The following is a 12,662-nucleotide window of genomic DNA, read 5'->3' on the forward strand; positions in this document are numbered from 1 at the left end:
TGTGTATCACTTCAACAGTTGTATTGTCCAAATAACTAAATAAATATACATAAATGAATAGATTGCTCTATTGGGTCCTTATAGAGTGGTTGGCTTATTTTGTGCAGCACACTGTGGAGTCCCAACAACAGAAACTCAGAGGAGTTCAAGGTTATGTAACAGTAGGCCTATTGCACACAATGAGAGAAGAGTGTGTCCTCATTCTAAAAACGTATTTATCTTTCAGGCCTGTCTGCGCGTGGGATTGTCAGTGGTTCAGGGTTAGAGTGCTATGTTGTGTACAGTAAATGAGTCTACACTTAGTCTGAAGCACACTTTTATTTGCCAGCTTTTTTATGTACATGGAACAAGTTCATCATGAGTGCAAGGGGAGGTTAATGATTTCCCTTATTACGCTCACGTCTATGGTAATGGAATGATGCCTATTTTATCTATAGTATGTAAGGTCTAGTCTGATTAGTTGGGTGTTATGGCTTCCAGTGTGATCATTTCAAATCTAACATCAAATCAAAGGCAAATTGACTTTGAGGATTCCAAAGCAAGTAGGCTAATCTACGTATCATTGTCCATTATTACACTTAAAGCATGGAGGATGGGTCGAGTGTACACTTTAGACCTTGACCTTAATAAATGGAAAGATGATAACATGTTTGCATTGATCTGCGTACATTATGTAGCTTATTGCACTCATTAATTGTTTTAATGAATCATAAAGCCTAGTTTGTGCTAAATGCTCACGAGTTTCAGGTTATATAATTATAGTAATCAGCGCTAAGGCTGTATAACCTATGCTGGGCAAGGGTTAGCGATGCTCCAAAACTGCTGTGCAATCACACTTTCTTGCACAAATGCATCTCCAGTTCAATCTACTCTTGCAAGTACAGAGTGCGTAATCTTTGGGTAATCTTGCATCCACATTGACAGTGGGGTCGAGACGCCCTGGCGACATGAATGACGAATTTGATTCACACAGTGTTTATCACATGATCGTTTTATGCACAATCATAACAAAATAAAACAACAAAATAGTGAAAGAAAGAGTTATACAATATATTCCGCCACATATGGAAAGTTTATTGCAGTCATTGCAGGAAATTATAAATCCAGGGATTGAAAACATGCAACGCTGACCTATCACCCCCCAGTCTTTATTTCATTTTTTTGTTTTATTTTTAAATAACAGGACCATCCTTCAGGCCAAGGACAGTAGATGCATGCAGTGTGATACACCTGTCAGTAAACATAACCATAACTTGTATCCGTGTATTGTAAGTGCACATACTAAAACACCACTAGATAGCCCACTTCAATCACACCAAATAATCACTATGACTGTCACTCATCAAATCATCACTGCTCTGCACGCTCCTCATTTCATCACAGGTCCGTAGCAATACATTTTGTGCTTAATATGATAAAATATGTATTTGTGATGCCTCTGTAACCACTACCGACACATTCAATGCCCAACTCTGTGGTCAGAGAAGAAAAAAAACTATTTCCTGTCTGTAGATCCCACACATTTGTACCCTGATCCACCTCCAGCATCCAGCAAAAAAAAAGGCAATAAATAATACGCTTACACATACTGAATATATTTGTTTTCTCCAGTGCTAACTTGAGGCTATAGCCAAAACCACTGGTGACATGCATTTGAGTTCTGCAAGAAGATATTTTCAAAGTAACCTTTTTCAAGTGAGGGAAAGCAGTGTGTACACTTAGTTATATTTGGCTTTTCTATATGTGCCTAACTATGAAAATATCTGTACACAGCATTCCATTCTCCACATTTGTAACCCAACCCTACCCACCCCCTCAACCCCCCCTCCCCTTCACCCCCAGACACCGCCAAGTAGCTGAGGATAAACATGGTTCGGTCACAGGTTATGAAAGGCTATGAGTGGCACTCAGGGGGAATTGTCTTGTCAGTTGGACGCCTGCTCTTGTTTTGTCTCGTTCATGTACTTGTCAATCAGGTGTAGGGGCACTCCCCTCTTCATGAGCTCCATGAAGGTGTACCCGCCTGGAGGGGGGGTGGGGGGTGGGGTTTGGGGACAGAGAGAGAGAGAGAAGCACGTTCAGAAGCAGGTTGTCGATGGTCGAAGGCTTAGGAGGGGAGTTATTGTCTTTGTCTGAGGAAGGTTTATTGAGTAGTGGAGATCGATTTCAAAGAATGTGAGAGACAGAACGAGCGAGAAAGAGAAGATTCAGAGAGAGAAGAAAGAGAAGATAGAGAAAAGAAAGAGATAGAGAAAATAATCAGTGTTGTAGTGAGCGTCCATACAAGCATATATCCAAACATACATTTCATTCACCTCTGAGTGCACAGAGAAAACAGCCAAGGGGCTTCATGTGCCACATACGTATACACTGGTGGTAAGAGGGGGGGGGGGGGCAACATTTAATCTGGAGAAGCACTGGCATAGCCATTCATTCACCACACCAGGCTCATGTCCTTAGAGTGCTCTCAGTGTCGTGGATACATTTAATCAACCGCCTATTCTCTTTTCAATTCAGTTCTGTATAGTTATTATATATATCTATTATGGATACATTTAATAAACTGCCTATGATCTTCTAAATATAGTTCTGTATGGTTATTATTCTATTCTAATCTATTCCATTCCATTCCATTCCATTCTATTCCATTCCATTCCATTATTTTCTATTCCATTCTATCCCATTCCATTCCATTCTATTCTATTCTATTCTATTCTATTCTATTCTATTCCATTGCATTCCATTCCATTCTATTCTATTCTATTCTATTCTATTCTATTCCATTCTATTCCATTCTATTCTTTTCTTTTCCATTCCATTCTATTCTATTCTATGGAATTTGAAATGTTCAGCAACATCCATGTGTCTTTTTCTATTCTCTTGCTATAGTGACACATCTACACAAATGTTTTTATTTTATTTATTTTATATACTCTTATATATTTTTGACAAATGTTTATGCAAAAATGAACCAAACTGAAGTATGGAGTAGTGTAATTGATGGTTGAACTAGACTAGAGAAGACTAGTGTACATATGACACGCATCATTAATAGCACAGGTGATGCAATGGTCTGTGGTGCACAGCATGGTGGGTTGAGCCAATTCCTTCACTTGTCCAACGTGGTCTAGAGTGGAGCTTACTCACCTTTCAGTTGGTGTTTGTAACGTAAGGAACACACTGTTACCAAGGAAACACAGAGTTTCACTACAACAGCAAATCAACCGCAACACAGAGCAGAGAGACATGGCCCTCGGTGGCCTACTCCAACAGGACCAGCAACTGCTTGCTAATCTGGTGTGGAAGCTCACTGTTCTGGCCAGGGGGTATTTACCTAGTATTGTTAAAACAGACAGGCATTTTCTCTTACACACCAAAGCACTAAAAACAGCACTTAGGACCCTTCCCTCTGTGATGTTTTATCATGCAATGTAAAGATTGTTCCCAAACATGTCATCAAAAATATTCCAGTGCAACAGGTTGTTTCAATGAGTGCTGTGAAGGAACTTTTCTGGAAGAACTAGAACCATTTAAGGTTATAAGAGGAACTTCATCTTAATTCTACTCTGCACCAGAGAGACAAACTGAATAGACGTTTCATTCACCTGAGAGTGTAACTGTTGCTGCAAAAAGCAAAGCGGGATTATGGGCCGCTGAAAAGGTTCAATAAATGAATGACACATAAGCTTCATATGCCAGAACCATATGAAAGCTTACCTTAAATGAGAACAGACACTACTCCTGAAGAGTGACTGGGGGAGAGAAGAGAAGAGGAGGGGAAGGGGTTAAACACACACTTTAAATGAAGGAGTTATGTGTTCTCCATTAGGACTTTCACCAACCACTTTAGTTATTAAATATTTAACGTGAAGGAGTTATTAAAGTGTGTATTGTAGGAGACATCGTCATTAAAACATTAAGGAATGAATTACTGGTGTTGGAGTTGGGATCAACATGACTTTTGGTAATCTTTCAGGCAATTCTGGAAATGAACTGAGATTCGACTGAATCAAAATCGAATCAAAATGGATCAAAATCTAATCAAACTATTTTTTATTTCACTCAGAGATTAACTGGAATTCATCTCCTGAATTGACTGATTTGATGCCAACTCTGTGATATGACAAAATACATAATTATGACAACATCTGTCAAAACAAAGACATCATGAAGAAGATTTCAAATATCACCAAAAATCAGAAAATGCACATTGCATGAATATGCTCAGTCAACTGTAAAATGAACTCTTACAGAACTGACTGACTTCAGATTGGCTGTTTGTAAAAAGATGTTCTGATTCAGAACAAGATGTCATGACTCTTTCCCCCATGATTATGTTTGAACTGGATCATGTTAAATGACAAGAAAGTTGGTGGAAATTGAAGGTACTATTTCCATTATGAACTATGGGACCATTTGGCATTTTCTTAACCTCGTCACTGAAAAATATCTTTAAATGGCACGAGTTATCTAACAAGAGGAAGGGGAGGGACACCTTCATTAAGCATTAATCTGAGGCTGGTGCTTATGAGTGCCCTGAGGACAAGACTGGGCTCCAAGGATCTACTAATGGCTTTGTCTGGAGAAGGAACCTAAATGAAATACATTAGTGCTGCGGCCATCTAACGGGGAAGAAGAGCGAGATTAGATAAAGAATGGTTGGTGAGATAGTTGCACTCAATTCAGAGGCGTCACTCGATGCAGGGCGTCTGCACTTCTGAGGTGGCCTGTGGATCAGTTTGTTGATGGAGCCAAAGACACTTGATCATCGCAGCTGTCTACTGATGAGGAGACATGGGATCACTGATTGCTAATGAAGTCAAAAAGAGTCCTGAGAGTCTACAGAAGACACTTAGGATCGTTGAAAGATCAAAGATATGCTTTGTTGTCTAACAAATTCCTTGTCTAACAAATGCAATACACAGATAGATATTTTTCCCAAAACATAACTGAATCATCAAAATGCATGTGTACTATATCTCCGTGACACACACACAGACTGACCTTTGACCTCCAGCTTGCATTCCACCAGAGCCTCGCCGAGTTCATTGATGGCCTTGCAGGAGTACGTGCCTCCATCGTAGGGGCTAGGCTTACGGATCTCCAGAGTGCACACGCCTTGGTTGCTAAACATGCGATAGCGTGGGTCGTCTATTATTGCTATCTTGTTCTTCATCCAGATAATCTTGGGCTGGAGTCAACATAGAAACAACACACACACAGACACACACACACATAGTGAGAGAGAGAGAGCAAGAGAGGAAAAGAAACACACTCACAGAGAGAGAAGACACAGAGAGAGAGAGAGAGAGAGAGAGAGAGAAGACACACAGACAGAGAGAGAGAGAAAGAGAAAATATAGAGCGAGAGAGACAGAGGCCACACTCACACACGCATGCACAGACACACACACACACACACACACACACACACACACAGGGAGAGAGAGAAGACCCACAGAGAGAGAAAGAGAGAGAGAGAGAGAAAGACGACACACACACACACGCACACACACGTGGCAAACAGAGTAAGGTGCAAGTATATAATTAGATGCTATCTTTCATGTAAAGAACAGTAAATCTGCCTCCACACAAAGAGTACTTTAAGCCTCTAAGCTCTCATTGACACCCATTGTACTCATGCAATGTTACTGTCCTGCTGGTATGGGGGCAGGCTTAGGCTAAAAGTATCCAGAGTTACATCTGCTAGTCTATATCACTGTCAAAAGGAGGCGCACGCCTGCCTGAAAGTGATCCACAGTGTGTGTGACTGATCTGTGTGTGTGTGTGTGTGTGTGTGTGTGTGTGTGAGTCTGGGGTGTGTGTGTGTGTGTGTGTGTGTGTGTGTGTGTGTGTATGGGCATGTGCATGTGCATGTGCATGTGCATGTGCATGTGCATGTGCGTGTGTCTGTGTGTGCCTGTGCATGTGTGTGTGTGTGTGTGCGTGTGTGTGGGTCTGTGTGTGTGTGTGTCTGTATGTGCATGTGTCTGTTTATGCATGTGAGTGTGAGTGTTTGTTCGTGTGTTTGTGTGTTCGTGCGTGTGTGTGTGTGTGTGTATGTGTGTGTGTGTGTCTGTGGGTGTGTGTGTGTGCGTGTATGGGCATGTGCATGTGCATGTGAGTGTGTCTGTGTGTGCGTGTGAGTGTGAGTGTGCGTGCGTGTGTGTGTGTGTGTGTGTTCGTGCGTGTGCGTGTGTGTGTGTGTGTGTGTGTGTGTGTGTGTGTGTGTGTGTGTGTGCGTGTGTGTGTGTACTACATGCTAAGCCCCTTGCTCAGGTAGGCTTTGTGAGTGTCAAGTGGTATCTTTCTCTGCCAGTGTGCTTGGGTATGTGTGTGTGTATTTGTGTATGTGTGTATGTGTGTGTGTGTGTGTGTGTGTGTGTGTGTGTGTGTGTGTGTGTGTGTGTGTGTGTGTGTGTGTGTGTGTGTGTGTGTGCGTGCGTGCGTGCGTGCGTGCGAGTGTGTGTGTGTGTGTGTGTGTGTGTGTGTGTGTGTGTGTGTGTGTGTGTGTGTGTGTGTGTGTGTGTGTGTGTGTGTGTGTGTGTGTGTGTGTGTGTGTGTGTGTGTGTGTGTGTGTGAGTGAGTGTGAGTTTGGGGTTTTCTAAGAACCTCTCAGACAGAGGCACCCAGGGGCTTTGGAGATGACCCCAGCTCTGACCCCAGCAAGACTCAGTCTACAGCCAGGATAAACACCTGAGCTATGGAACCCCCTCATGCTTATCGTATCATATTTGGGCAGGTATTAGAAACACTTTGATCTCTTCTTAATATGCTCTGTGCAGTTAGACAAAGGTCTACCTATGGGTGAGGGGGTTCAGTGGTTGCTGCACACTGTTTTTTGTGAATAACTCCCACAGTTTGCTCAAAGTCAACACCCTCCCTATATGTAAAACAATCACCCTACATGAGGAATGCCTCATAGGATCCCCCACACATGATGCAGTTTGGATAAAGCGATATGTCTGAGCATGACAAACGTATTTTGCCTACGTTAATCAGTCAGACTTAATGTTCTTCCCAAATATCTCAGCCACCATGAAAACAATATGAGCACTAATCTTCGGTAAAAATCTTCAGTATCTTTGTACATTTAAGATTTGTGCACATGAAGGATTATGTTAGAAAGAGACAAATGGCAGATAAATTCACACATTCAAGTGACTACAATCGCACAGGCCTGAGTCTATGCATTAAAAGGCCAGTACAGACATTCTTGTGGTAATCAGATTACAGTGTGTATCACGTCGTATATCACAATTCAAACAGTGCACATTCCATATCAGTGACTGAGTCAACTTGCCTATGTTATGACTAAACACAATCACGGTCATGCCCCAGACTTACTACCGGTCTGTCTTGGATGCTATGGTACGACTGCTGGCCGTGCTGTGGTTCACCTACCCTGGGGTTAGCCCTGACGCTGCAGTTGAGCGTGGCGTTGTAGCCGGCGATGGCTAAGATGCTCGTGAGCGGCTGTGTGAACTTCGGCGGCTCGGTGAAGTCGCGGTCGATGTACTCTGGGTTCTTGAGGTGAAGCCCTGAAGGACAGCGAGAGGGAAAGGAAGAGGAGGAGGAAGAGGAGGAGGAGGAGGAACAGGAGCAGGAGCAGGAGCAGGAGGAAGGGTTGGAGGAGGAGGAAGGGGAGGAAAAATAGGGGGAAGAGGACGGATGCTGTCCATGATACGGGCTGAAAGCTGTATCATGTGGGTTGAACCCTTTATGATGTGTGATGAGGAAGAGACAACATGGCTTTTTGTTTAATCAGAATTACAAGCATTTAAATAACATAACATGTTTATTTCTCTCTTTTTTTGGAGTATATGTCAAATCTTATACAGCGTATGAGATTCAACATATTGTACCATGTTCACACCAAGACGTGACGTTGACACGTGTTTATGTCTCTTCTCTGTATAAGATGGAACTTCCCCAAACTTTTACCCTGTACTTCAAATCATTTATGTTCAGTATTCAATTTAACCATTAGATAAAAAAAAATATTTTGTAAAACACAGTATTTTGCCCACGTTTGTACATTATAAGTACAATTATAAGTATTGATGTTTGTTTCTTATCATATCCACCTCTTTGTAAGAGTTAATAAACTTATTTGATTTAAGGTGGAGAATATAGAGCGTGTGTAACAGTGTGTAACAGAACTTTTTCGGTATACAGAACGCATTATTATTAACACCGCAATGCCTTTTGTCCACAGAAAACACAAACGCATTAGCATTGTGTCATCAAAATAATGAAGAGAGAAAATTATTTTGTGCACAGAAAACCAAACAGAAAAGTCATGTCGTGCACAGAATTGTCTGTTGTGATTTCTTGGGACAAAATGCTGAACGCACTTTCCACTTTGTGAACAAAATTAACTCATTTTTAAAGATAGTAAAGTAAATCTGTCCACACAATGGATATTGTAGGCCAACATTTATACTTTTGTAGCACGAAATACACAATGCACTAAATTATGATCATTCCGTGCCATTGAATGTTTATTTTGTCCACATGTCCGCTATATTACTTAAAATATGATCCGTGAGGAAATCGCGAGACAGAAATAATTGCTCATTGGTGCTGACAGTAACAAGTGCATTAAATAGTGTCAATTGATACTAATTGATCAATATCTCAAAATATACAAAATATGTTGTAATTTCTTATAAACAGATCAATGAATGAAAAAAATCAATCAATCAATCAATTCGTCATTACACTATGACTTTGCAAAGCAGGATGTCACATGCTGTGTGGAGTTTCCGAGACTTTAAGAGTCAGGACTGACCTTGTTTGACGATGAGAGCGCTGTCTTTGGTGACAGTGGCGGACTCGCTGAGGCCGCACATGTTCTCTGAGAAGATGCGGAAGAAATACTCATTCCCCACCACCAGGTCAGTAATGGTAATGCAGGTACGGTGGTAATGCTCGATACAGGTGTACCACTCCTGTGATGGGAAGGGATGGTGTAGTTACTCAAGGGTATAGAAGCATACGTTTATACAGACACACACACACATACACACGCATATACAAAAAAAAAAACACACATACAGAAAAACACACATATTTTGAACACACACTCACATACACACTCACTCAAATGTATTGTAATACTATATGGATATTGCAGAGAGTCAAACTTAAGGGGGGGAGGGATCACTTTAAGTTTGTTATTTGTTTATAGTGTACCATAGTCTTGTTATTTGTTTATAGTGTACCATAGTCTTTTTATCGGCTTTCTGAATGGTGTATCCTGTGATTGGAGCATTTCCATTGTCTTTGGGAGGAGACCAATCCAGTGCCACGTTCTCCCCCCATACTTCCTCAATCTTAACACACTGGGGAGGTCCAGGAAGATCTGAAGAGGTGTAAGGGTAAACGGGTGAAGGGATATTCTGCTGATTATAACTTAATTACATCCAGATTAAGGAGAGAAATAAGTCCCAGTTTTTCCAATAATTCTAAAGATTCTGGCCTGATTCTCAAACAGATTTGGACCAGATTAGGACCAGATCAAGAACAGATCAAGACCAGATCAGGGCCAGATCCATTGCAGATTTTGTTTCTGCCGGGAAAGGCTTAACCCATTGATTGAGAAGCAATGGTCTTTGGCTGAACCCAAAACCAGCCCATAGCTCAGCATCCTTAGATAGGCTGACTCACCAACGATCTGGATGTCCAGAAGAGCTGTGTCCTTATGGTTCTCCACCTGCACGGTCATCTCATACTTGCCGGAGTGTGTGCGTTCGGCTTTGCGTATGAAGAAGATACTGTCGGCATCCGTGTTGCGGATGTTGACCTGGGTGGGCTCCACCTCCTCCCCGTCCTTCAGCCAGCCAACCTTCGGCCTAGGCTTGCCCTGTGGAGCAACAAGCAACGGCAGTACACTAACTGAATATCCACCACACCGTCTTGCTGATTACAATTACAGAAACATAGAATACAAATATATGAAAATGATATTACCTTATGTTACTGGTTACAAAAACATCACAACATTATACTGTAGAACTATGAGGTAGAGCTGTATCCATGAATCTTTTCTTACGGCACCATTTTTAAGAAACTATGGCCTCACCATGAAGGGCACGACGAGATTGACGGCCTCGCCCACTTTACGGGTGAATGTCTGCTTCAGGTGACGGGGAACCCTGATCTTTGGAGGTTCTAGTAGGGTAAAAAGATCAAACTTTGTGTGAGGCGTAATCTTAAATGAGTGTCAGATTGATTTTATGAGGCTAAAGCTATTTTTTTTCAGTTGAGTTCTTTTTCATGCATTCATTTTCTTTGACTTAATTGAAATCAAGTTAGGTTGAACAAAATATAACAATTAAGTGGCAGTTGTTCCCATTCAATCAATAATTCAATTAATCAACCAATCAATCAATCAGTCCAAAATTGCAGGATGTTTATATAAGAGAGTTTCTGTTGCCTAGTTAACATGCAGTGCACCTGGAGCACAGGTGACATAAGGGAGGCTCACCTATGACCTCTTTGACGAAGATGGAGTGTTGGGTGGTGCGCGGTTGGCTGGCCCCGGCGGCGTTAATGGCCCTCACCCTCACCTGGATCTTCACCCCCGTGGGCAGGCCCGTGATGGTGTACCTGGTCTTATCCGTCAGCCCTGGATTGGATGGGATCCATTCGTCCGCTGAAAAGACAGCCAATCATCATGAGGAAGACTTGGTCACTATGGTCTGGGTTAGGTGATGTTGTGGGTTCTGTGTAACCGGTATGTTCATCAACACATAAAGCCATGGTATCCATGGAAACGTAAAGCATGGTACCCAAGAAAGTTTGAAATCTTGAATCTCTGTGATAAACTATACTCTTACATCCTTCAATTTGGTATTCCACCAGATAGCCATCCAATCCCGCGGCACCGATCGTCTCAGGTGGACGCCACTTCATTGTTACCGTGGTGTCAGTGACATCATCCACCACCAGCATGGTTGGTTCACTGGTTACAGCTGAAACAAACACAAACACATATCACTATGGCAACAAAACACTGAAAGAGATTTTGAAATAATTTATATCAGCAATTTGAAGTTCACCAAGCCTTATTGACCGCCATGTATTTGAGATGATGTCTCCACGGATTCACTGTTTACTATCAACACATAGTATGGCATGTCACAGTTCAAGAGCACTTAGACAGGCACTTGCAGTTTTAGACTTGCTCTGTATATGGTCATGTCTTTGTAGTGTTCAAAATAAACCATGCTGTGTCTCACACACACACACACACACACAGCCACACACACACACACACACACATACACACACACACACACACACACACACACACACACACACACAGCACACACACACACACAAACAGCGTTTTAGACTTTTAGACAGCGCACACACCACGCACACACGCACACGCACACACACACGCACACACACACACACGCTCACACACACACACACACACACACACACACACACACACACACACACACGCACACACCACCCACACACCACACTAAACATACACACACACTACATACACACACTCACGCACAGAAACATGCCACAAGTCTGAGCAGAGTGGCACCCACCCAGAATCAGGCTGGCATGCCACCGATCCTTCCCATGAGTCCTCATTAGAGGCTGTCTCTTCTATTCTTACCCAGACACCGTGCCTAACCTGGGGTGGGTGGGGGTGGGGGGGTTCTTCCTACGTACTTCCCTTCCCCCCATCTCTCATAAGCCTGCTACGATTTGGCTGCCATTATGGGGACATATTTAATATCCCCTAAATCCCTACTCTGTGCGCAGTGAGGTCACACACACAATCAGAATGCTTGGGATACTGCCGTCTCCAGAACGACAGCTGCGGAGAGGGAGAATGGCGGTGGTGGTGATCGGGGAGCTCGGAGCAAGGGCATACGACAGAGAGGGTGGCAACAGCCATGTGCAACGCTGTTGTGGTTTAGGTTTTATGTAATAGTGTATTGCGTAATACTGTGCATGAATGAACACATGATCTAAAGACACTGTGGAATTGGAAAAGATAAATACATTTGTACTGATTCATTTCATATTGAAAATGCTATGAAAAGATATTTCTGAAAATAAATGTAGGTTTGCTTTAAAAAATGTAAGATGTAGTGGGGTTTTTTAGGGGTTTAACTTACCGAGTGGTACAAAGGCTTTGGAGGGCTTGCTAGCCTTGGAGACACCAATGGCATTCACGGCGAAGATTCGCACCTCATACGGAACGCCCTCAATCATCTTCTTGGGTTCAAAGGTTGTCTCCTTGCAGAGTTCAAAGTTTATCCTCATCCATCGTGAGCTCTGTTTCTTCTTCCTCTCAATGAAGTAGCCTGAATAGCACCCAACACACACACACACAAAAACACATGAATAGAGCAACAATCAAACGGTTTGTTTAAACATTTAAGGAACCTGAATTTTGAACCGCATACAAACAAACACACAGGGGCTTACACGATACACATAACCATACACGCCTACATGTACACATACACATATACACACACACACACATGTTTATACACATGCGAAAAATATTCACCAACCCAAAATCGGTGATCCTCCATCATAGAGTGGCGGCTCCCATGTCATGGAGCACCAGTCTCCTCCGACCACTGGAACTAGAGGAGCTGGAGGTGGATCTGGAAT

General features: G+C 42.4%; 1 protein-coding gene across 1 annotated transcript in view; it reads right to left on the reverse strand.

Moving 5' to 3' along the window:
* Positions 1 to 1,059: 1,059 nt before the first annotated feature.
* The window catches only part of mybpc1 (myosin binding protein C1), a 40,953-nt gene continuing 29,350 nt past the window's right edge, over positions 1,060 to 12,662 (reverse strand). Inside the window, exons 21-31 of the mRNA XM_080851623.1 lie at positions 12,560 to 12,662; positions 12,155 to 12,343; positions 10,844 to 10,978; positions 10,492 to 10,659; positions 10,087 to 10,175; positions 9,672 to 9,867; positions 9,227 to 9,366; positions 8,794 to 8,953; positions 7,404 to 7,540; positions 5,005 to 5,191; positions 1,060 to 2,023 (exon numbers count right to left, since the gene is read on the reverse strand). The exon at positions 12,560 to 12,662 is cut by the window's right edge and continues 2 nt beyond it. Coding sequence (XP_080707749.1) covers positions 1,926 to 2,023; positions 5,005 to 5,191; positions 7,404 to 7,540; positions 8,794 to 8,953; positions 9,227 to 9,366; positions 9,672 to 9,867; positions 10,087 to 10,175; positions 10,492 to 10,659; positions 10,844 to 10,978; positions 12,155 to 12,343; positions 12,560 to 12,662 — 1,602 coding nt within the window. The 3' untranslated portion in view covers positions 1,060 to 1,925. The remainder of the gene's footprint in view (positions 2,024 to 5,004; positions 5,192 to 7,403; positions 7,541 to 8,793; positions 8,954 to 9,226; positions 9,367 to 9,671; positions 9,868 to 10,086; positions 10,176 to 10,491; positions 10,660 to 10,843; positions 10,979 to 12,154; positions 12,344 to 12,559) is intronic.

Source organism: Sprattus sprattus, assembly GCF_963457725.1.
Source record: "Sprattus sprattus genome assembly, chromosome: 14".
Taxonomy (NCBI): domain Eukaryota; kingdom Metazoa; phylum Chordata; class Actinopteri; order Clupeiformes; family Clupeidae; genus Sprattus; species Sprattus sprattus.